The sequence below is a fragment of the Sturnira hondurensis genome, unplaced genomic scaffold (genome assembly GCF_014824575.4).
Source record: "Sturnira hondurensis isolate 20B ecotype Veracruz unplaced genomic scaffold, ASM1482457v3 Scaffold0018493, whole genome shotgun sequence".
NCBI lineage: Eukaryota > Metazoa > Chordata > Mammalia > Chiroptera > Phyllostomidae > Sturnira > Sturnira hondurensis.
Window position 1 is genome coordinate 2,492,706 of NW_028091124.1, and position 22,658 is coordinate 2,515,363.

At 58.4% G+C, this 22,658-nt stretch overlaps 1 protein-coding gene across 1 annotated transcript; it reads right to left on the bottom strand.

Annotated features, from left to right (window-relative positions):
* Positions 1 to 12,462: 12,462 nt before the first annotated feature.
* On the bottom strand, positions 12,463 to 20,918 carry ACKR3 (atypical chemokine receptor 3). The gene is made up of 2 exons (XM_037069230.1): positions 20,812 to 20,918; positions 12,463 to 14,325 (listed from the first exon to the last, which is right to left on the bottom strand). Exon 2 carries the CDS (start codon positions 14,272 to 14,274, stop codon positions 13,189 to 13,191), a length of 1,086 nt encoding a protein of 361 aa, XP_036925125.1. The 5' UTR covers positions 14,275 to 14,325; positions 20,812 to 20,918; the 3' UTR covers positions 12,463 to 13,188.
* Positions 20,919 to 22,658: the final 1,740 nt, after the last annotated feature.

A 22,658-nucleotide genomic window follows, 5' to 3' on the forward strand; every position in this document is an offset into this window, starting at 1 on the left:
CCCCTCCCCTGGCGATCTCCGTCTCCAGCCCCCACCCGGCCCCCTGCCACGGTGGCGTGGGCAGAAAAGAGTCTTTGTGGCGTGTGACTTTTTTATACATAATGCTGAGTGCTCTCCGTGGGGTTCCATTTATTCCAACCTAATCGGGGGGAAAGTCACTCGGGGAAGCCTTATTAAATGCTGTCACTTCAGAAGTGAGGGTTTACATGAATGGAACGGGTATGATGTGTCACTGGGGGATTTTGAAAAAACAACTTTTGTTTTCCCCCCAAATCTATGAAGCTGGCCTTCCCTCCTGAAGTGTGGGTGTTGTGTTAGTAAAATGAGTGTCCCAGGTGGCGTTTTCGGGGGGAACCAGGCTGGCCGAGGAGCGCAGGTGACCGAAACAGCAATATTTCTCCCCAGGCAAACAGCCCTAAAGGCTCCTCTTTCTAAAGCAACATCCCAGGCCCGCCGTCGGCTCCTGCTGGCAAAAATCAGTTCTCGCCCCAGCATGTGGGGCAGGCCCGGTGATTAATGGGCTCCTTCCAGACGGCGTGTTTGGTGGCGTGGCCCACGTCTTCCGCGAGTGGCAGGGCTGCAGAGGAGTCAGCAGCAACTCTGGGCTTCGCGTCCCGTCCCGGTAGGAAAAGAAACCTTTCAAAATGAGGCTTCCTGCTGCCCGCTTCTTTTGAAAGCTCCACGCTGGGCCAGGGGTGAGGCTGGGGGCAGGGAGGCCAGAGCGAGGCCGGTTTGGAAGCTGGAGCCAGGTCCCCGTGGCTGGAGGCCCCCAGGATGTGGGCAGGCCCGGCCCTGACAACCGGCGTTCCCTTGAGGACTGAATTATTGACAGGTTTGCCCCGTGCTCGCCCCCCCTCCCCCCACCCAGGCAGCCACTGCTCCACACACGAACACCACAGGTCATTCCTAGGGGCCGGCTCCCGGGCTGTCATTGGTGAGTCTTGGCTGGATGTCTCTTGTTTGGTTTTCATTAAGGAACCCACAGATAGTTGCTCTCCAAACCCAGCCTGCCCTGAGGGTCCATGTGGTGAGTCCTGGCCAAATTTATGAGCCTTGTGCAAGTGTGTAAATCAGCCAGCTCGGTGTAAGTGATTGAAATCTCTATTCCCTGCAAGGGCACGGGCCTCATTCGTTCACTGCTAAACTGAGCTGGGAGCCGAGGCTCCCGCTGTGCCTGGGTGCTGTGTGCTGGGCACTGGGCGAGGACCCGATGGCCTCCTGTGCAGTGTCTCCACCGCCCTCCTCCTCCTTTTGGGTGACAAATGCAGTCACGCTTGGAGAACTCACAGGGGAAGCCACCCACCACCCCCACTCTCTTCTATGCCAGGCACTCACAGGTGGGCATGGCTCCTGATCTCTGCTGCCCCTTCTCTGTGGCGCCCGAGATGGAGAACATGCCGCGGGGCATCGGGAACCTGGCTGTTTGGGAACAGTGTGGGCAGCCGCCCTGATGGAACTGGGTAAGTTCTGACTGAGGTCCCCCAAGAATTCCACCTCCTCCAGGAAGCCCTCGGGGGCCTGTAAGGAAGCTGGAACCCCCCGTCCCTTTGCTGTGGCGATGTTCCGCAAACTACCTGACTTTCGGGGCTGCTGTCCGGTCATCACTCACTCAGGCCCTGGCTAAGATCCAGGGTTATGGAACTGAGTCATCACAGGTGGGGCCAAAAATTTGAGGGTTTTTGTTTGTTTGTTTGCTTTCCCCCACCATTACCAAGTTTTAGAAATATGTAAATTTCTGAAATATGCATGCAACCACAGGGCCGGGCTTTAGAGAATCATCACAGAGGGCTGTTAAAATGGAAAGGAAGTTCTCACTGGAAGGGGAAGAACAAACCACCTCCAGGAAATCCGTGTAGAAGGGGGAAGGGGCAGAAGTCATCTTTTAACAGCGCCAAGAAGACGGCAGTGCGATTGGCGCGTCCAGCCAAGTTGAGTCTGCTCAGCTCACCGGTGGGGACACTGAGTTAATCTGTCGATTCCCCTGAAACTGTCCATGGAGCACCCCACCCCATGGGCAGGGTCCTCTGTGGGCCTAGGGCGGTCCCCACGTCATCCACACCGGCCGTGGCGGGCTTGCTCACACATCTGATCCAGTGCTCTTTCCTGATGACACCAAGCAGGGAGCGAGGCTGGAAAAGAAGGCAGACATCCGAGGGGGACGGGAGCCAGTGTGGAGGGGACGGGGGGCCCGTGTCCTGCTGTGATGTAAATGTCACACTGAACACTTACCACACACTTTGAGATGGGTTCGTGCATGCAGTCTGCGCTCCAGAGGAGAGGGTCAAGGCTGAGGGGCCGTGTCGCTTGTCCAGAGTGAGAACTTGAATGCAGGCGCGTCGGATGGCTGAGCCCTGTTGCCATCTCTGAAGCCAGAAGTGCCGGAGGAAGGAAGCGGCAGCCCTTGGCAGGCAGAGGAAGCCAGCTTTGGGGGGACTGGCAGCGCCTGCTTCCAGAGCCGGGCCGTGACCTTGGGGGTCTGCCCCAGGGAAATTAGGAACAAAAGCTGGACTCCCTGAGGCCCTGGCTTCCTGCCGTGAGTTGGCCGGATCCAGGGAGGCCTGGTCCCCTGGTGCCACTCGGCCCACCCTGCGGCTGAAGACCTTCGGGGAAACACCCCAAGGTGAGTGGGGCACAGGACACGGCCTCTGGCCCAAAGCCAGCCCTGACCCCAGTGGGCTGTATTGCCTCGGCCCGGGCCAATTTCTTGAAGCTGAATTGGAATCAAAATGGGCCCGCTCTGTCTGACCGAGGGAAGTGTGACCAGAAGGATCCGCCATCCCCTGGGCTCATCGCTCATCACGCCAGCGGCCCTCCGTCAGGCCGAGGGGGCTGCCAAGCACCGCTGGAGACCCGGGAGCCACGGAGGTGTGGAGGCCTCCCTCTCGGATCGGGATTGAGTGAGACGCTGAGCACAGAGAACAGGAAAAACAAACACTGTTTGCTGAGCGTTCGCGTCTGTGAGTGTTTTCCAGAGCAAGTAACTGAAGGCGGGCCCCGCCCCTCGGTGAGAGGCCATTAGAAAAATGACCGTTGGGTAAAGTGACACCGCGCTTTGTAACTAAAATGCCGCAGAAAGCTTGGCCTCCTCTCAATAAAAGCACTTCCCGGAGCGGCACTGTCTCCGGTTGGCCTCCCCTGAAAACGACACCCAGTGCCAGACCTGTCAGGCTGTTGCACTGAGAACAAGCCGTGGGGCTGGGGGTCCCGCCTCCCAGGTTGCTGTCGCTCTGCAGTGGCGACCCCGCCTCTGAGAATCGGCCTTCTCTCCATCCGCGTGGCGATCGGGAGAGGACTGTCAGGAGAGAGCGTGAACTGTCAGTTCGACGACCTTCGGTTAATCTTAGAAGGCCAGGTCCGGCTGACAGAAAGAAAGGGGGGCAAGAACCTTGCAGTAAAAATCGGGGTTCCTTGCTCAGCTTCATCTGCCCCTCCCTTCGCAAGGGACCCCAGAGGCCTGACGTCCTGTTTCCAGGTGGTGTTCCCTGCCTGCCGTCTCACTGGGCCCTCGGATGACCTCTGGATTTGGTCAGTTCTGTAGAACAAACCATATTCCATCAAGTGTGTCTGTTCTTGAAACCAAAGACGCAAGGTCTTCTGCTCAAACCCACGGCTCTACGAAGAGGGAAGAAAAGAAAAAAGGCTTTTCAAAGGGGGTTTGGATTTTTGGCAGGGCCTGGCTTACCCTGCACAGCCGGCTGACTGTCTCAGCAGGCCTGCTGGGCCCAGAGGGTCTTAGGTTCAAGTTCAGGCCTCGTCCCCTCACACTCCATGGGCCAGTCCTTTTCCACTATTTATTTATTCATTTACTTTTAGAGCGAGGGGAAGGGCGGGAGAAAGAGAGGGAGAGGAATTGACAGCTTGCCTCTCGCACACCCAGCCGACCGGGACTGAACCCGCAACCCAGGCGTGCGCCCTGACCGGGAGTCCCCCTGACAGGCAGCCTTTTGAAGTGCAGGATGACACCCAGCCCCCTGAGCCACACCCCAGGGCTCCACGTGCCCGCTCTTCTAGGCCTGACACGGGGCTGAGGAAACCCCTCTCCAAGGCCTGGGGCAGGACCAAACGGGACGGCGCTGGTGGCCAGCTCCGCCCAGCCCCGAGCACCTGGCTGGCACTCGCGTCTTGTGCTCACTGCCAGGGGCTCGACCTCAGACGGCAGTGGGCTCTGCTTGGGGCCCTGGCCACCACCCACTCCGAGGTTTCCGCAGCCTGTGTGTGGCATTCCCCACTGGAGCAGCCAAAACACCCCAGCTCGAGCAAGCCAGCCAGGCCCCCTGCTCTTTGTCCCAAGGACACGGAGCATGCTGGGCTGTATCTGTCTATTGTGGGGCCTGCCATGGCGTCGAAGTCAAAGCTCATGGAGCTAGTTCCCTTTCCTTCACATAGGAATCCTTCCACCATTTGACGGAAAGGGAAGACCAAGTCCAAGGGCACCTACGGCCAGACTAGCCTCCGTAGACCCAGGGCCTTTTACCATTCCTGGACTCGTCCACATTCCTTCTAAACGCAACCTGGTAGAATGTGGTGAGCTCAGAGCAGGAAAAGCTCTGACTCTGGTTCATTTGCTTATGCAACAGCCGTGTGCAGAACCAGGCCTGGTGTGGGGCGCCCAGGGGGCAGAGACCGTGTGGTCCTGGGTTCAGGCACTCATGTCCAGCTGGGGAGACAGGAGGTGAAGGGAGTCAGGGCAAAGCACTTGAAAGCCCAGGGCGCATGTGAGAGTTTCCACTGACTATGCCCGCCCGGTCCGGAGTGCATCCACTCATCAGGCTCTTTGCCCTGGGGTCCGCGCCTGTTCTCCAATTCGGTCCCCTACACAAGCCCACGACGAAGACAGCAGCAGCGTCCCCACAGTGCAATCCCAGGACTGGGGTTCTGAGATGCTGTATGACTCCCTGGAGCGACACCAAGCTCAGTGGAGAGTGACGCCCAGGTCAGCTAGACCCAGAGTCTGAGTTTTGACGACTTTTCTTCATGCTCCATCTCCCCTATGACCTCGGAGTGACCGCCACAGCCCTGTCTCAGTTGTCTGGTACCCAAACCTCTGAGGCCCCTTGATGGTACGGTGGGGAGGAAAAACTAACTTATATGTGCAAAGCATTTTTAGTAAACCCTGAGCCTTCTGTACAAGGAAGTACTCGGTGAGCTCAGCAAGACTTCGATGCATTTTAAGGACCCTGGAACTTAATCAAAGAGTAGATAAGGTCGGCTACCAGACTGATTCATCTGACTTTTCCACTCTTCTGTGCAGCCTGACCACACGAGGATCGAGGGAGTCCCAGGAGCCCCACCCAGCGTGCTTGTTCCAGAAACTCTGGTTCTGCTGGAATGCATGAGAGCACACAGTCCTGCTTTTTCTGGGTCCCTCTGTCCAGCACCAGGGCGGCGGCTCCCCACCGTCCCCCTCTCCCATTAAGCCCACTTTCCAGGAGGCCGTGAGCACGTCTAACGGCCTCCCAGTCACTAAGAGCTGCTCTGTGGCCCATTGGTGATCCAATGGGCTGTGCCCACCCATCAGACGGGCTGTGCCCACCCATCTCCGATGTCTGCTAGGACGAGGTCTCTCCGTGTTGGGCTGGCCATTCCAGGATGGGTGGGTAGGAGGGCCCTGTTGCGTTTGCCCGGATGACCTGTGGGCCAAGGATGAATAAACATTCGTGGGGAGACCTTCTCCCCACTCCCTGCCTCCCATGGCTGAGTGAGCCGCCGGGGCAACGTCTCCTTGCCTCTCAGAGCCTGAGGGAAAGGCCCGAGGATGAGCCGCCCGCCTGCCGCTGTCCTCCCTGCCCCGGCAAGGGTCTCTGGGGCCACGGACCCCGAGATGCGGGTCCACAGGGAGGGTTCGCGCCCAGCTGCCCCTCTCTTCCATTTGTTTCGGGGAAGATCAGACTCACAGCAAACGCCTACTAGGGGCCTCTCCGGCCGCTGGGTGCTTCCATGGGCTCATCAGTCCGAATTCAGACCCAAGTGATAATCAAGATCTCCTGGGAAGTTTTTAAAAGTGTGCCTTGTGGGGCCCACCCTGGGCCCCAAAATGAAAACGTGCGCAGGTGGACCCTGGGAGTGGCCAGCAAGCCTCTCCTGGTGGCCAGGCCCCGCTGCCCACCATGCTCCATCCTGGCCCTGCAGGCCGAGCCAGCTCACGGGCTGGATGCTCCGTCTAGAAGAAAAGGGCCCTGAGGACAGGCCGGCTAAAGGGTTTCTTTGCCCCAGAACTCTTTGGCCCCGTCGTCCTGTGCCAGTCCCAGGACGGAGCTGTGACAGAGCAGTGCTGGGGTGTTCGGGGGGCTGGACCCAGACAGGCGGCCTGGGTAGGCTGCCGGGGCGAAGCGGAGTAGGCTTCCCCCCACTGCCCTCCTTGGGGCTTGTATCCAGGTCCCTGAAGCCAGCGCTGCCTGGAGCACAGCTCTGCTGAGACCTGATTCCCCAAGGGCTGGCCCAGCCCCCTCGCTGGCCAACATTGTCCTCACCGTGTCTCTTTCTTCCCTGTAAAGTACGTGCTGTGCCCAAAGCCCCGGAGCTATACACCTCACAACCCACAGAATTCTAGACACTGCAAGCAGCCAGTGGGGCTTCCCGATCTCCTCAGCAAGGAGGACGATGGCGACGGCGAGGGCGACGGCAAGGGCAGTGACTCACCCAACACTGACGTGGACCAGCAGAAGAGCAGCGTCTGCACAGGAAGCTGTGCAGAGAGTCCCCAGTGACGCCTCGGTTGCGTCAGCCCTGAGGCAGGTGACCGGGGGCCACACCTCATTACTCACTGACCACAGCTGCCTGACTTCTCGAGTTCCTCAGCCCGATGTCACCCACCCTCCTTAGGCTCTGGGTGTGTCCCCATCTCCAGTGGGCTGGTCAGAGGGCTGCCCCGGAGAGCTGGGTGCCTTCCGCCTGGCCCGTGCTTTTGGTCACCAAGGAGCAGGACGCTGACCCTGAGTGATAAGGAAAAGACCCCGTAGGTGTGGGCTCCGGGGTCCTGCACAGTGACATGGGGTCTATGGCGGACTCTAACCCACACCAGCGACAAGCCTTGGAACTTACTAAAAAGAAGAAAAGTGCCGGGTGCAAAGTAGTGAGGGTGACGGGTGGGAGTCAAGAATGTCCCCAGGAGAGCAGGAGACTTTGTCAAGTTCAGGGAAAGGGCTCAGAGTGCATCCGGGAGCTATGAGCCCAGCAGTTGTTAATTGGAGAGGAAGTGGTGAGGGGCCTGGGTAAGGGGTGCTGGGAAGCCACCAGGGGACAGGGAGGTGGCCCAGGGGTCATCAGCACCAGGGAGGGCACAGCCACCTGCATGGCCTGCTGGGCTTGGGAGAAGGTGGCTTACCTGAGCCCAGAGGCCAAGGTGCCTGCTAGGAGAGGCTCGGCAGTGGGTCTCAGATGCTGTGGCCCACCCCCACTTCCCATCCAGAGGCCTCCCTCCCTCTCTGCACAGAGACGGAGTGCCATCGTGGGGACCTGGAACCAGAGAGGCATGGGTGCTGGCTGCCTCTGCACTCCCTGCAGGGTCTGGGTTGACTTGACCTGTCATAGATGGAAAAGGTCCCTGTGTGTGGTCAGGAGGCGGACGCAATGGAGACAGGGTCTTGGCTGACTGGCTGAGACCCCGGGAGCCCAGAGTCTCCAATGAGCTCACTCCTGTTACCGAGAGGGACAGCCCTCCGCCCGGCACTGCCAAGCCAAACACTGGACACCCAGAACGCCGGACACCGAGAGCAGCGGTGAAGAAACGCTGGCCAATTCATCGTTCGTCCCCAGAGAACGGAAGCTAAGGCTCCAGAGCCTGACCTCCCCGAAGGCATGTGGGTGATGGATTCCACAGGGCAGGTCACAGGGCACTGGGGTTAGGGGCTCCGGGTGGAGCTGGGAGCTGATTGGTTGGAGGTGAGGTCAGGGTGACGAATCACCCCCCAGGTGTTGAGGACAGCTCTGAGGTCTGTCCCTGGGTCCCTCTGCTCTCATGGGAAAGTAGCCAGGGGCTCGCTCCACCTCAGGGCTCAGGGGCTGAGACAGAACTCAGGTCAAGACATGACCTTTAGCTGGTAGTGGTTGTGACCTGTGACCATCAGCAGTCAGGTCCGGGCTACTGTCTTCTGCTGCCCCCAGGGTGGCTGATTAGCCAGGTCTCTGAGTGAGTGTGTGTGTGTGTGTGTGTGTGTACAGCTATCCGTACATCTAGAGAGAAATGATAATGATGATGAGAGAACTAGGATTTTAAGGCTAAATTTAATAAAAGCCATAAGATCCCTCGGCTTCTCTCTGCTCCTCCATGACCCACCACACACATCCAGGCCAGCCCAAAGTGGGCCCCACGAGCAGGACCGGGGAGGCGGTCAGGAGAACTGCCCGTCCTCTGGGGACAGGGGCCCAGTAAACACTCTGCAGCCTGAGAGAGCCCCCGCCTCCCTACCAGCCCCGACTTCTTGTCCTCAAGCTTCCTCTCGAGGAGGGGGGGAGGCGCTCCTCTTGGTGGGGGGTCGCCATCATAACCTCCCAGTCCCGCCCAGAATTCCGCTCCATCTCGCAGTGATTAATGACGTCAGTATTCAGTAGCTTCTGGACATCTCTCAGACACCTTCGCCTTTCCTTACAGCGCTTACTCAGGACAGTGACGGCACCCCAGACGCTGCTGTCCGCGGGCATCACCCACCCCACGTCCCTGGGCCAGCCCCTGGAGTCCCGGCTGTCTTCAGCCTAGGATGGAGGGCCCCCTTCTCTGTAAGCCTCCCCGGTCCCTCTTCCACCTCTCTGCTCTGGGCATTTCCAGAAAGAGTCACCTGGATGCTCCCAGCCGGGCAGCCCGTAAGGATGTCTCCAGGTCGCAGTGTTGGGCCCAGAGAGGTCTGTGGCTTCCCAGCGAGGCAGACACGGTGTCTGGCACACAGGGGTGCTGGGTACCGCTCATCCGAACCGTGACTGAAAGAACAAAGGCCTGGGTGGGTGAATAAATTAACAGGAACACGTGTGGAAAGAGCAACCACAGAGAAAGACATTCATGGGCTGCGCAGCTGGGCAGCTGCTGACTCGGGCTCCGCACCAAACCCAGTGGCGCTGTGACAAGGACCCTGAGAAACGCCGGACGCGCCCACCGACCGCAGCTTTGCACAAAGGCGCGAACACTCAGTCTCCAGCGCTTGCGTGTGAAAGGCTTGGAGGGCCCTGGGCCCTTTCCCAGAGACCGCGGCCGCTGACACCAGTGTCTGCTGCGCGCCCCGGGACACGTTGCCGTGACAACCCGCATTCGGGGTCACCCGAGCGGATGTAATGCCCTCGCCACGGTGACTCTGCCTTTGCCTCCCGAAAAGGGTGAGACGGGAGGATCCCGGCCTACCTAGGAAATGAGTTTAATCAGTTTAGTTCCAGAAATAACTATGGAAATCCAGATTTTTCCATTCTGCTGCTTCTGAGCATTGTGCTGTGACAAGCGGGAGATGAAGCCACCGCGGCCCCCTACCCCCACCCCCAGCCGGCCGGGAGAAATGACGTGATTGGCAGCCGTTCTGAATCCCACATGCAAAGGTCCAAGGGCATACGCATATGAAAAGCCAACGGAAAAATGAAGCTTCTGAAAATGGGAGAAACACCAGCATTACCCGTCATTCTCTGCACACCATAGAGATAACCACGCCTCTTTCACAGGCTGAGTCCGCCCCCACGGCCAGGGACGTGTCTGGGTCCCTGGGAAACGTCCCGGGGCACCGAGATGGGAGCCATGTACATGCGACCCCAGCTATACGCTGCTGAACGCGCCCCATCGACAGGCCGCAGACAGGCCTGTGAGCACGAGGCCGGGGGCAGGGGGTGGGTGGGGCGGTGCCGGTGCTGCTGGCCCAGGCGGCCCATTAGCCGAGTTCTGGGCGGCAGGAAAGGGACCCGCAAAACGCTTGGGAAACTCCGATGGGCGGCTGTGTGGTCCTGCGGCGGGATGCTGGGCACTCACTCATCCGTTTACTCGTTCATTCACCAGACTTATTGGCGTACACACCCCCCTTGACCTCTGCTATTGGCTTTTTGTGGAGGTGAGGGGGTCACTGTCAGGGCGAGCCAGCCCAGGGTCATGGTGAGATGTTGCCAGTGTGGCTGAGCGAGTGAGAAGCAGAATTAACTGTCACTCTGGTGCAGCCCTGCCAGGACCCACGCTCTTTCTGGGGACATTTAAAGTAGGTATCGTCAATATTCCATCAAAATCCAAAACCGCCCCAGCTCGCTTCAGATTTGACTGGCACTGGGAGCACGTCCTCCACGTGAGTGACCCGGCTTTGTGTGATGGAGACGTTCAGGTACCCCAAGAGCGTTGGCGTGGACCTTGTACGCACACTGAGGTGTGTCTGGCCCCAGCCTGTCATCTCCTACAGAGGGTTGGGGCCCGAAGTGCAAAACCGAGGGCCCCCGGGCCCCCGGGCCCTTGAGGGTGTATCCCCAGCCCTGAGGCATCTAAGACCCCTGCTCCCAGCCAATTGTGAGGTGGCAACGAACAGTGTCCAGAATTCTGTCTACGCGCTTGGGTGTTTTCCTTCTTCATGGGGGGAGCCCAGGACGTTGTGAGGACATTGAACCACATGGGAACCTGTCACTTTGACTCAAGGACCACCGGCTGCCATTGGAGATCCTCGTGGTGGCCTGCTGTCTTTGGGGCCCTGTCAGAGGGAAGGAGGGGGTGGAAGAGCTTCCCCCTCCCTTCAGCGGGGAGGGGCAGCCGGCGGGGCCTCGTGGGTGGATGGCCACTTCCCTGCTGAGTCTGGACAAGGGGATGGATGGGACCCTGGGGACCCCACAGAGGTTTGGGACGCAGAGCCGGGGCCCTCGTGGAGACCGGACGTTTCCCACAAGCCAACGGTGCGCAGCTACTGCTGCGGCAGGCGGGTCTAGGCCCAGTTTAGCACTGGCCCCGCCTCCTTCCCTTCACACCTCCACGCAGGAGGAGCCGCTGGTGAGCGGTGAGACTGAAGGGAAGGGCCTGGGCGAGCACCAGACCCCGCCCGTGCAGAACAGCAGGAAGCCTGGCGGGGGCNGGGCAAGGGAAGAAGGACACTGCCTGAGCACCTTGGGCAGCCGGCATTTCAGCAGCTGCCTTAGCAACAAATAAAGATCAAGGACCACCCCCACCCCCCACCAGAGCATACTCAAAATTCCAGGGTAATGCGGGGCTGGGAGGGGAGCACCTCTGAGTTGGCTGAAATGAGACCAGATTCTCTCTTCTTTCCCCTGCATCTTGCGCCGCTGAGCTGTGGGGGCAGCTCACACCCGCTGAATGTCCTACCAGTGAGGGTGTTTCTGTCTGGGCTCCGACCGCTAGAACGCCCTGAGAAAACACCAGCCCTCTCCACTGTCAGGAGTTCGGGTTTGGATCCTTGATGACTTCCAACCTCCCTTCGCCATTCTGCTCGGATCTGTCCTTGACCTTGGCTCCTTCGCCTGCGGTCATGCCATCATGCCACCACCTTCCTTGTTCGTATCTGACCTGAATCCCAGACAGAACCAGGTAAGGTGCATACACACCTGAGAACACAAGTGTGTTGAGCAGGTTTGCAGAATGACTTGAGACCCTGGTTTCAATCTCTCAGCTATAATAAAGCAGGGGTGGGAGGCTTCCCACCGCAGGCCGGGCCCCTGGGTCCCACCAGGGCTGTCTGCTGTGCGCCTGTGAGTGAGCAGACATGTGTGGGGTGCTTCCTGTGCAGAGCAGCCCCCCAACTCCCAGCTGAGACCAGAGCTCCTGGGCCCAATCTACCTTCCTGTCAGCAAACACCTCTCTGGGCAAATGCATCTCATCGGCAGTGAAGGTGGCAGGGGCAGTGTCGGGAAGCCAGGCCTCCTCTGCGTTCCTGCCTGGGTGTACCGGCCAGCCAACATCTCCGCCATTCCTGTGGCCCCCGTCGAAGGAGCTGAGGCCCCGAATCGGCATCTGCGAGTGCTCCTCCAAACCAGCAGAGGCTACTTGGGTTGCTCACCCTCCATGTGGCCTGAAGCAGAGGGTCCTGCATGGGCTCTTCTTTCAGTGGAGAGTTTCTTCAACAGAGAGCGGACGATGGGGCTTTAAACCACAGAACCTTAGCCAGGGAGGGTCAAAGAGCCGTGATGTGTGTCCCTGGGGACATGTGAGTCCTGGGCCCTGGACCTTCGACCGAGAGCCATCGGGAAGTTCCCAGTACCGACCGGACAGCAGCGCCTCCTCACCATCCCCCTCCCCCGCACACGTTCCGGGAAAACATTTCCTTAAATAAACGAAACACTCGATGCACGTCAGCGATTTCCTTTGATATCATTTCACCCGAGTGAACCCTTGGGTTTTGCCTTAATAATAGGGCTCTCCTCAAAAATACGTATTCGTTGTATGTTGACCTGTGTATGCTGTGTGTATTTGTTATTATCATACCTACCACCTCAATACCGAACATGCTTTAAAAATGAGACTCAAATGCCTTTGTAGGAAAAAAAACCTTTATTTTTAAAAAAATAAGTTACAGATGAAGAGAACTCTCAGACACACGACTGTGCGTGACTTCGACAGGGAGCCGCAGCCTGGGCCAGGCTGGCTTTTGCGTGTCCGTTCTCGCGCTGCGCCTGCAGACACTGCCGACGTCGGAAACCGCGCAGCAGGGCAGGTCTCGTCTCCGGCCACGCGCCGGGGCAAAGCGGACACGGAAGTGCCGTATATAAACCATTCCCGCCAAGGCCGGGGTCTATGTATACAGTTAGGTGTACATGTCATCTCGCAACAGCCAACAACCTCCATCCTTAGTCCAAACCGAAGTCAACCTAACCTTAAAACTACAACACAGAGTACATGTCAGCATTACAGTTCCCATACAACTTTTAAAATATATTTAAACTTTCAAATACATTTGTAGCGCCAAAAGTGAGAAAATAAAGTCTTAGCATTTAAATACAAGTCGCCGTAGCGAACCTTCAGGAAACACAGAGTGCTATAGTACAGAGATGCAGGCAAGCCCCGGGGCGGCCGCTGTGACAAGTGGCATCGGCCCACGGCCCCGTCCAGAGGGACACAGTCAGCATCACGGCCCCGCCATGGACGGGCTGGCATCAAAGACAGATGGAGGAAGCACAGTGACCTGCCTTCCCGCCTTCGGGCTGCTCGGTGTCAAGCCCCGAAGCCCTTCGCTTTCCTCCCGGAAACAAGGCGGCCGGGAGCCCGGCTGAAAGCCAGCGCGCGCGCCCCCAGACCCGGCCTCATTTGGCGCTCTGCTCCAGAGCCGAGTACTCGGCCTCCGACGCCCGGGAGGCGTCGATGAGCTTGGTGAGGCCCGTCTTGGCCGAGTACTTAAAGATGAAGGCTTTCATGAGCTCGTACCGGTAGTTGCGGTTGATGAAGCTGTAGAGCACCGGGTTGACGCAGCAGTGCACCAGGGACAGGCACTGCGTGACGTGCAGGGCCGTGAAGAGGAAGCCCTCCAGCTGGCAGGTGAAGGGGATGTAGTGCAGGACGGAGACGACGTCCAGCAGCACCGCCACGTGGTAGGGAAGCCAGCACACCAGGAAGACCACCACGTAGGAGAAGATGATCTTCCGGCTGCTGTGCTTCTCCTGGTCGCCCGATGCCGTGATGGCGCGGGCCAGCAGGAAGTAGAAGACGGCGATGACGCAGAACGGGATGACAAAGCCCAGGACCACGGACACCAGCTCCATGCCGATCAGCCACTCCTTGGCGCTGTGCTCAGGGTAGAAGGACCGGCAGTAGGTCTCGTTGGCTGCGGACGTGACGGTCTTCAGGTAGTAGGTGTCGGGCAGGGACACGCAGAAGGCCAGCAGCCACACCAGGACGCAGACGCTGCGGCGCACCATCTTCTTCCTGTGGCTCGAGGTGTTGGTGAAGTAGGTGATGGACAGGTAGCGGTCCACGCTCATGCAGGTGAGGAAGAAGATGCTGCCGAAGAGGTTGATGGAGAAGATGAGGTGGGTGACCTTGCAGGTGAGCTCGCCCATGGGCCACTGGTTATGCTGCACCAGGCTGACCACCCAGACCGGGATGGTGACCACCACCCACAGGTCGGCGATGGCCAGGTTTAAGATGTAGCAGTGCGTGTCGTAGCCGGTGGTCTTGGCCTGGATGTTCACCCAGACCACCACGGAGTTGGCGATCATGCCGATGACGAAGATGAAGATGTAGATGAAGGACAGCGTGTAGAGCAGGACGCTTTTGTTGGCCATGCCGGGGCACGTCACCGTGTCGACCACGATGCAGTCGCTGCTGTTGCAGGGCCAGCCTACGTCGGAGAAGTTCCCCGGTTCCGAGTAGTCAAAGAGGTGCAGATCCATGGTGTCGAGGGCCGCGATCGGGGCGCCTGCACAAGGACTCGAACCACAAAGCTGCAAGAGAAAGACCGCTTCGTGAGGACACACGCGCGTTTTGGTCAAAAGGCTCTTCTGGCACCCCGCGGGCTCAGCAGTTTCACGTCAGCTCAGTAGGATTTTCGCAAAGCGGACAACTGCGACAGAACTCTGCAGAACCGAATCTCATACACCTAGAACCGAAGACCACTCGGTGCTCAGAGAAACCTGCCCCAGTGCCCAGCTCCCCTCCAGCCACAGCAAGGGGGCCCCTCGTCCAGGACTCAGAGCTGAGGTGCTCTGTGCACGCACATGTGAGCTCCTCTGCAGCAGCAGGTGAGGGCTAGGGACACGTCCTCACCCCTCTGGGGCCCTCGCCCGCTGCCGGAACCGACCAGCCCGGTTGGTTAGCAGCGACTCAGTGGTGCCGGTCAAACCAGCCCAGGGCCGGAGTCCACAGCCAGCAGGGCGGGCCCCAGACACTGAGGCTGTCTGTCGCGTCTGCACCAACGCTTCCTGGCTTCCTGACCCGAGGGGAGAGGGGACCGCAGAATAAAAGACTTTCCAGTTCCGAGACTCCCCAGTTCACAGGCCCTTCCTCGCGGAAGAGTCACGTGTTCCCAAGTGCACGGGCGAAAATGCTGACTGAAGCACGGATTACACGCTAGCAAAAAACCTGAAGACAAAAACACCCCTCGGTGGAGAAGTGGTTTGGCGTCTGGAATATAACTCAGCTGTGAAAACAAAGAGGGGATCGGGCTCACGAACGCGGGGCGTTCGAACAGCGTTCCTCAAAGCGGTGTGCGGAAGGACGCACGCACGCACACACGGTGCAGGCTCTCCCACGGCAGAAAGGGCGGGCGCGAGGTGCGCTTCCCCTGTGACCGTGTGCGCGTGAAGGCGCGGAGGGAGCTGGCTGTGTGTCTGAAGTCCCGGGCCAGGGCGGTGGGCTGGGGGGAGAACAGGAACTGCAGTCTCAAGTCCATAAAGTTTGGTGTTGTTGGAAAATGACATCAAGAATTATGTAAATTTTAATTAAGAAGTATAAATTGGCAGTTACAAAACAGTCCTGGGATGTCAAGTACAGCACAGGGAATACAGTCGCAACATCGTAATAACCACGCAGGGTGCCAGGTGCTCGCTGGAATCACAGGGGACCACTTCATACTTTGTATAAATGTCTCGCCACGACGCTGTACACCTGGAACTAATAGGACGTAGAATGTCAACCGTAATTGAAAAATAAAATAATTATGTAAATTGTAATAAAGACAGGAATGTCCCAGAAAACCGTACAGGTTCACGGTCCCTGTTCCTGGACCACAGAGACCCCTGTGAGAGCAAAAGGCAGGGAGGTCACCGGGCGTCCCCTCTTCGCTGACACTTCCCGGGTTCCGTCTCACCGGTCACCTGGATTCTACAGAGTCTTCGTCCAACAGCTGCACACAGATGTCACCACGTGTCCACCACGAGGAGCAGCGGCCTGACCCAGGCCTGCGGAGCACCAGCACCCACCCGCCTCGCGGCCCTCCTGCCTGGGGTCTGCAGAGGGCCCGTCCATTCCCGGGAGTCCCACGTGGCAGAAGGGCTCCACTCTGTCTTCGAGGACTCTCTCGGGCCATGTACCTCCTCCCCGTCAGGCTCACAATTCAGCCACCTGGTACCTTGCCGACAAGAGAGCAGCCTCGAGCCGCCCCAGGTGTTTAGGGGCAACCCAAGGCTCTGCCCGGGGGCAGCAGGCAAGCTGGGGGAAAAGCCAGGGGTGGAGGCCTCCAAGCTTATCATCCCCACCGGGCGTCAGTGTGTCCTGCAGAAAACTTCCCTCTCCCTGGACAGACTGCCAAATGCTCAGGAATCTGGCCAGCGCTCACCCAAACGGCCTTCTATACAGTGGCCATTTCCCACTACAGACCTGGAAGACCCCTCCCGACAGACCCCTCAGCCCCTCTAGACCCAAATAACACTGTTTCTCCCTCCTCCTCCCACCCTACCCTCAACTCCCACTTCGGGTTTTGCTACTCAAGCCCCACCCCCGACGGCTCCTCCCTGCGGACACACCCAGCCAGCAAAGATGCCTTCGCCAAAGCAGGGCTCAACAAACCCAGAGTCAGTGACTCCTGAGAAGTTAGTGAAGCCAGAGCTGACCAGGCACTTCTGAAACCAGAGATCTGAGGCCACTGTCCCTGTAGGTGAAATTCCCGCTGAGTGGAGATGCCACTGTCACCCTTTTCCATGACCCCAAATGTTTGGGGTGGCCCTTCTGTGACGAACTCTGCTCTGGGGTACAGTGAGCCAGCAAGACCACAGCCTGCTCCCCTCCCCGCCCCCCACCCCCCACCCCCGGCCCCAGAGCTCCCTGGATAACTGAGGAGGCCAGGAAGCAGAGGGCAGTGGGGGAGTGGTGCCCTGGAACCCATGGGGGCTTTCAAGGAGGAGGCAGGGAGAGCTGAGGTGACCGGGGACGTGCCACAGAGATGGTCACTGGACCTGACTAGGGCCAAGCCCCCAGGAAGGAGAGCTGCAGGCAAGAGTCAGGGCTGAGTGGGGCGGGGGTCCGGCTGGGACTATCCCTGCCAGGGCCACAGTGGACTTGAGCAAGTGGTGGCTTCGGTGCTGCAAAGGCTCTGAAAGCAGAAGTGGCACAAACCCCGCAGGTGTGCAGGGGCACACGGGGGTGCGTGGTGGCGGGTGCAGCAGGGGCTGGAGGCGGGCGCCTCGGGGAGGAAGGCGCTCCCAGGGCCTGCGGGCCAGGCAGGGCCCCCAGGCACCCGCATGCACACCAAGGGGCCGTCTGGCCTCTGGGCTCCTCAGGACCTCCGCCTTCAGATGGCCTTCTTGATGAGCTTTCTGCACTGTCCTCCCCCCAGGGGAAGCTCTGGGAGCCACTGCACACTGTCCCCAGACAGTATCGCCCTCTCGGCTTCTCTCACTGCTATGCAGCTGGAAACGGAGGCCGGGCCAGCTCCCTGGGGCTGGCAGCTCCCGTCTCCTCCAGAGACTTCATCCAGCAGGAACCAGGAGCGGTGCTCCGGTCTCCCAGGAAAGCCCCGCCCCTTCTACCTGGCTGCCTGCCATTTAGCAAAGGGGAATCCGCAGGCCCTACAGAGTCTTGAGGTCGTTGCACGTGACTGAGGCCTGGTGTTTCTGTATCTGCCTCCTGGAGTTTTGTTGCCAATCCTGCAGTAAATCTACGGGGCAACCCAGGGACGCTTGAGCCCCGGCAGGCGCCTGTGGCCAGAGCAGACGGGGCAGCAGGGTGTCCGCCAGTTCCAGCCAGCAAAGACGCCTTCGCCAAAGCAGGGCTCAACAAACCCAGAGTCAATGACTCCTGAGAAGTTAGTGAAGCCAGAGCTGACCAGGTACCAGAAAACCTTTGACCTGACCACACACTCAGGAGTGGTCCCGAGGGATCCTGGTTTACACAAGTGAAGAACTGTTCTGATTCGTTTGAGAACCGAAAACATAGGAAGGAAGAGGAAGGAAGGAGGGAGGGAGGGAGGGAGGGAGGAAGGGAAGGAAGGAAGGAAGGAAGGAAGGAAGGAAGGAAGGAAGGAAGGAAGGAAGGAGGCCTTACTATAATTCAGATCTAGGCCACCTGCCCTCGGGGTCCTCAGACCTAAGTCAGTTAACACTGGGGACCCCCATCCACTTAAGTACCGGGGATAGAATGAACCCCACATCCAGAAACCCGATCTGGCCTGTGTGCTCAGCTGCCTGACAGGGAAGCTGTGTGGCACCCAGCAGGGCAGAGCCAGGGCCCCACGTCACCACGGCTGCCGTCTGGGCTGGCCAAGTGTAACCAGAGCGCCAACTCCCACCCCACTGAGGGCCGGGGCCAGGCCATGGGCGGTCAGCTGGGCTGAGAGTGGGCGGTCAGCCGGGCAGAGAGCCACTCACTGTCCCTCTCCCTCGGCGCACACAATGGGGCTCCCGGAGAACAGACAAGACTTAGCCTCTTCTACGCAAACGGAGCTAAGACTCTCAGGAAGGGGTCTGGTGCTGTAAGAAACCTGGGGGACGCCAGCTCTCTGGAGCATGGAGCTCTACACGTGTGCGGTCCCCACGCAGCCCCTGCTCCTACACCTGCCCCGGTCAGCTGGGGTTCGGGGCCACCTGAGGCAGTCACTGCCTCTCTACTCTTCCAGTGCTTGGAACAAAATACGGGTCAGCCTCCAAACCTACTCGTGGCTCAGCAGAATTGTGCAATTCCCCCACCACTGTAATAACAAAGCACAACACGCCTTCCCCCAGCTCTAAATTAGTAGATTCTTACATAACAAAGACGACTGAGTGCCCCTGCAGAGCACCACCAGGTAGTCGAAATGACAGAACCGTCCCTGCTTCTTTCTCCTTCTTTTTTTTTGCTTGCCTTTATTTAACAGCAAATACGTGCCCTGGAGCTATAATTTCCTGGACTTAAAACCACTTGACTGTTTCTAAATCGCCCCTGCTCCCTTGGAAGGGGCTCTAGTGCCATTTCTGCTCCCAGGAGCAAAACCCAGTCCCTCACTTGCCTGGTTTTCAAAGTGCACATACCTCCCAGCCCCCAATTCCACTCACGTCCTGCGAAAGCGCTGGGAAAAAATCGCGTCCTCAAATCTTTAAGGCTGTGCTCTTCTCAGGGGTCACTCTGAGGATTTAGAGTGACCCTCACCCTCAGGCCTGAGTAACTGCTGCCGACTTCCCCGTGTCTCCTGGAAAACGAGAGCCTCGCTGCCTCGAACGCCACACAAAAAGCCACTGTTCCTGAGTAAATAGGTTTTTTTGTTTGTTTCTTTTTTGTGTGTGGATTTTTTTTCCATCCAGAAAGCCTATACTTGGCCTGTTCAGGGCCTGATGGAAACCCTGATACCTTCTCGACTCTCTCAGGACTGGCTGCAACAGGGGAGAACCACCCCTCCCGGGTCCTGCCTGCCTGCCTTGGAAGCAGGGGCAGCTGCTTTTGCTATACTTCCCCGGTTTCCTTCCACTCTGATTTGCTGTGCACGCCCCTTTAAAAAAATCAGATGGGCCGTGAGAGGCAGGCGCTTTCCAGCTTTCTTTTGCCTTCCCACCTGCAATTCTGTTTTTCTTTTGTGTGTCCACCCCCGCTGCCCCGCCCCCGCCCCAGAGGCTGTGGCATCGAGCTTAGCAGTGGTGCACAGTCAAGTGTTTATGGCAGAGCCGGAGAAAAAAGAGCAAATTGTTTCCAAGCTCGAGCCCCCGTGTGCAACTGTGCCTCTGAGAGGGCCCTGCATCGGGGAGCTGGGGCTGCAGCGAGGCGGCCGGCGGCGTCTCCCTTTAAAATCTATGCAAAGTGCGGCCAGGCCCCGCAGGCCCGCAGTCCCGGCTTTCTTCCCTAGGCAAGCCGATTTGATCTCGGCATTTTCCTGGCATCAATAAAGACACGCCCAGGCAGCATCTGCGGCTAAAAAGAGAACGAAAAGTTATCACATGGAGACTCTGCAGAAAGAAGGACTTTCACAGGACTGTAAACCGTTTCAGTGGCAGGGCAGGGGGGCATTCCACTTCTGGGGAAAATGTAATTATTCTGTTGTGAGCTGATGAATTGTGAGAAAGAGAGAGAGAGAGAAAGGAAGAAAGAAAAGAAGGAAAGAAAGAGACAGCCAGTCTGACTTTTCCAACTTCTCGTTCTGTCTGGAAATTACAAGTCACACTCACCCACCCATCTCTGACCTCACTCCAAAGCCCTTCTGAGACGCCTCCCGAGGACGTGAGCGTGCTCACAAAGTCCAGCAAAATTCATGTTTCACCTGGAGAGTGTATTTAAATTACAAAGGCTTAGACTTGTGCACTTTTTTCCCAGGTGAAGTCGGACTTAACACCTTCTGAGAGAACAAGAAATTAGATTATCAGGGATGCACTGCGTCGAGAGACGAGGAGCCAGAGCCAGCTGTATTGAACACTCGGCCTCGGAGCCCTCTGGCTTCCAGAATCTGGGGACCCCCCCAACCTCGCCCTGCCTCGCAAAGCACTGAACTCAAACACACCCCGGCTCCACAGGCGCTCAGCCCTGCTTCTGCTTCCCGTCACGCAGCGCACATCTTTCTGGAACTGCCTGTGAACCGCTGATTCCATCTCCCAGTGATGGACGGGGAGAGACCCGGTGAGCAGGGTGCCCCGCAGCCCCCAAGCCAACTCTCAAAGCAGAATGAACAGCCCACCCTCTGGAGAAGCCCTGCGCTCCCGGCAGCTTAAATTCCCGCGGCCGCCAATAAACACCGGATTCCTAAGTCCAGCACACGCCCGGAGGGGTCACCCCGCAAGTGGCCTGAGGACACTGCCCTTTCCACTCTCTGCAGGGAAAGGTGCCCCCTCCCCGGGGCAGCGGCCACGCTTTGCCAGGCAGCCGTGCGACCAGCCGCCCGGCTCTCCGAACGCAGACCTGCACCTTCCCAAGCGCCCACCCCCGCGATTTGAAAGAAGCCTCGGACAAAGACCCCTCGGCTTAAGAGCAGGAGCCCTGCCCACCGCCTCCCGGCTGCCCTCATCCCACCAGGGCTGCAGAAGGAACGGTTTCTTTACCTCCCGGCTGGCTCCGGCTCCTGCGCTCCCTGCCTCAGGGCTGAGCGGTTCCGAGCAACTGGGAGCTCCAGGGCTGCAGACTTGCAATATATACACTGCGTCGAGACGCCTCTAGATGGCAGCTTTGTAGCCCTCATCTCCGCACCGCCCCCCCAGCACAGATGCAGGCACGCATGCACGCATGCACGCACACACAGGCACCCCCCCCTTTGTGAACCCCTGTCTGCTGCTTCCAGTGAAGTTCCTCCACACCGGCGTGCTCTTGGAAAGCCCCCAGCTCCCTTCCTTTGCGAAGTCTAATGAAGCCACGAGGTCCCGAGCCTGTGGGGAAACCCTCGGCTTTAACACTGCGAAGAAGCCCCAGTGCTCTGCGAAGCTGTCAAATATTTATCTGCTCTCAGGTATATCGTTAACAATCCCATTAGCACCGAAGCCTCCCTTTGAACGCCTCTCCGCTCCGGGGGAAGACTTTGCTCCCCAGACAAACGCTCTGAACTTCTGAACCGGGGTGTGGATTCCTGCAGAACAGGAGTCCCCGTTTCAGTGGGAGAAACCTATCGGTATCACGTTATATGACCCCCCCCAAAGCAGGGGAAAGACCCTCTGTGGTAAATTGTATTTGGATTCTTTTATTTGTAAAGGACTTCAGGCCAAAGCCCTTGAAAAGCTAAACAGAATGGTATTCTGAAAATGCCACACAGTGCCAGGGACACATTAAAAGTAGCAAAAAATGTCTTTTGATGATATCTTTTCCCAAGGTGAGTTTAGCCAACATTTTATTACCGCTGTTATTATCCTTAAAATCTACATTCTTATCTAGAATTGGGTGGCCCAAGTTCCACAGGGGGGTAGGGGGGAGCCTCAAACCTAAAAATGGGCTCTGGGTAGGTAGCTTTCACCTCCCGTGCCCTATTTAGAAAAATAACCACAAAGCCACGACCTAAACTTGTCCTTTTCAAAGCACGCCGTGGGCTGTCCTCCCCCAGAGTCAAGTGCGGTGTGTTTGTGGGCTCTCATGTCTTCACTTTCTCCCTCCCTGGCTAAAGCTTTTTGAGATTCTTTTTATACTTCTACTAAAAATAAGGGCACGCAGCCAAACTCAGGGCTGCAGGGCCAAGAGGTCTGGTCTCCCGCAGCTGAGGCCGCAGGGTGGAGAGAGCCCTTAAGAAAAACAACATTTTGTTTAGATAAATCTTCCGGCGGGGCAAGGGGTGGGGGGCAGCTGAGAGCGCACCTGCTCTGCGGAGGGCCCGGGCGGGGGTCTGCTCACAGCTGCCCACCCTGGCCCTGCCCAGTCCAGTGCCTGTACAGGGCTGCCTGGCACCTGGGCGCCACAGGAGCCACCTCCCTGCCCCCGGAGGAAGCTGCTGTCCAGGAAACTGCAGGCAGCCCCGTCCGAGCACCCCGGGTGTAAGGAGGCTGTAAGAAAGCCCATTCACCGCTTTCTGGGTTCTGTTTTCTTCTCGCGGGTGCCCCTGCACCGGAGCCTGATGGGAATGTGCCCACGCGCTGCCGAGCAGTGGTTTTCTCCCTGACACTGACCACAGGCTCGACTGTCTATTTCTGTGAACTTGGCGAGCTGTCTCCCTGAGAGAACTCTCTCCTGGGGCGTGTGTGGGGGCCCCACCGAAACCCAGGATGGGTTTGAATACACTCCAATAGAAAAGAAAGCAGCATTGAAGAGAAACCTGCGACAGGATGCGGTTGCTAACGTGGAGGAAGGAAAATGCAAAGTAGTTGTAAAAAAGAACTCAGCTCAGTTCCTCTGAAGCGGGGCGTCCCTCCCTCCCTGGGGCCGGGTCAAGGGTGTGGGGCACCGGACAGGCTCAGCCCTGCCCTCCGGGAGG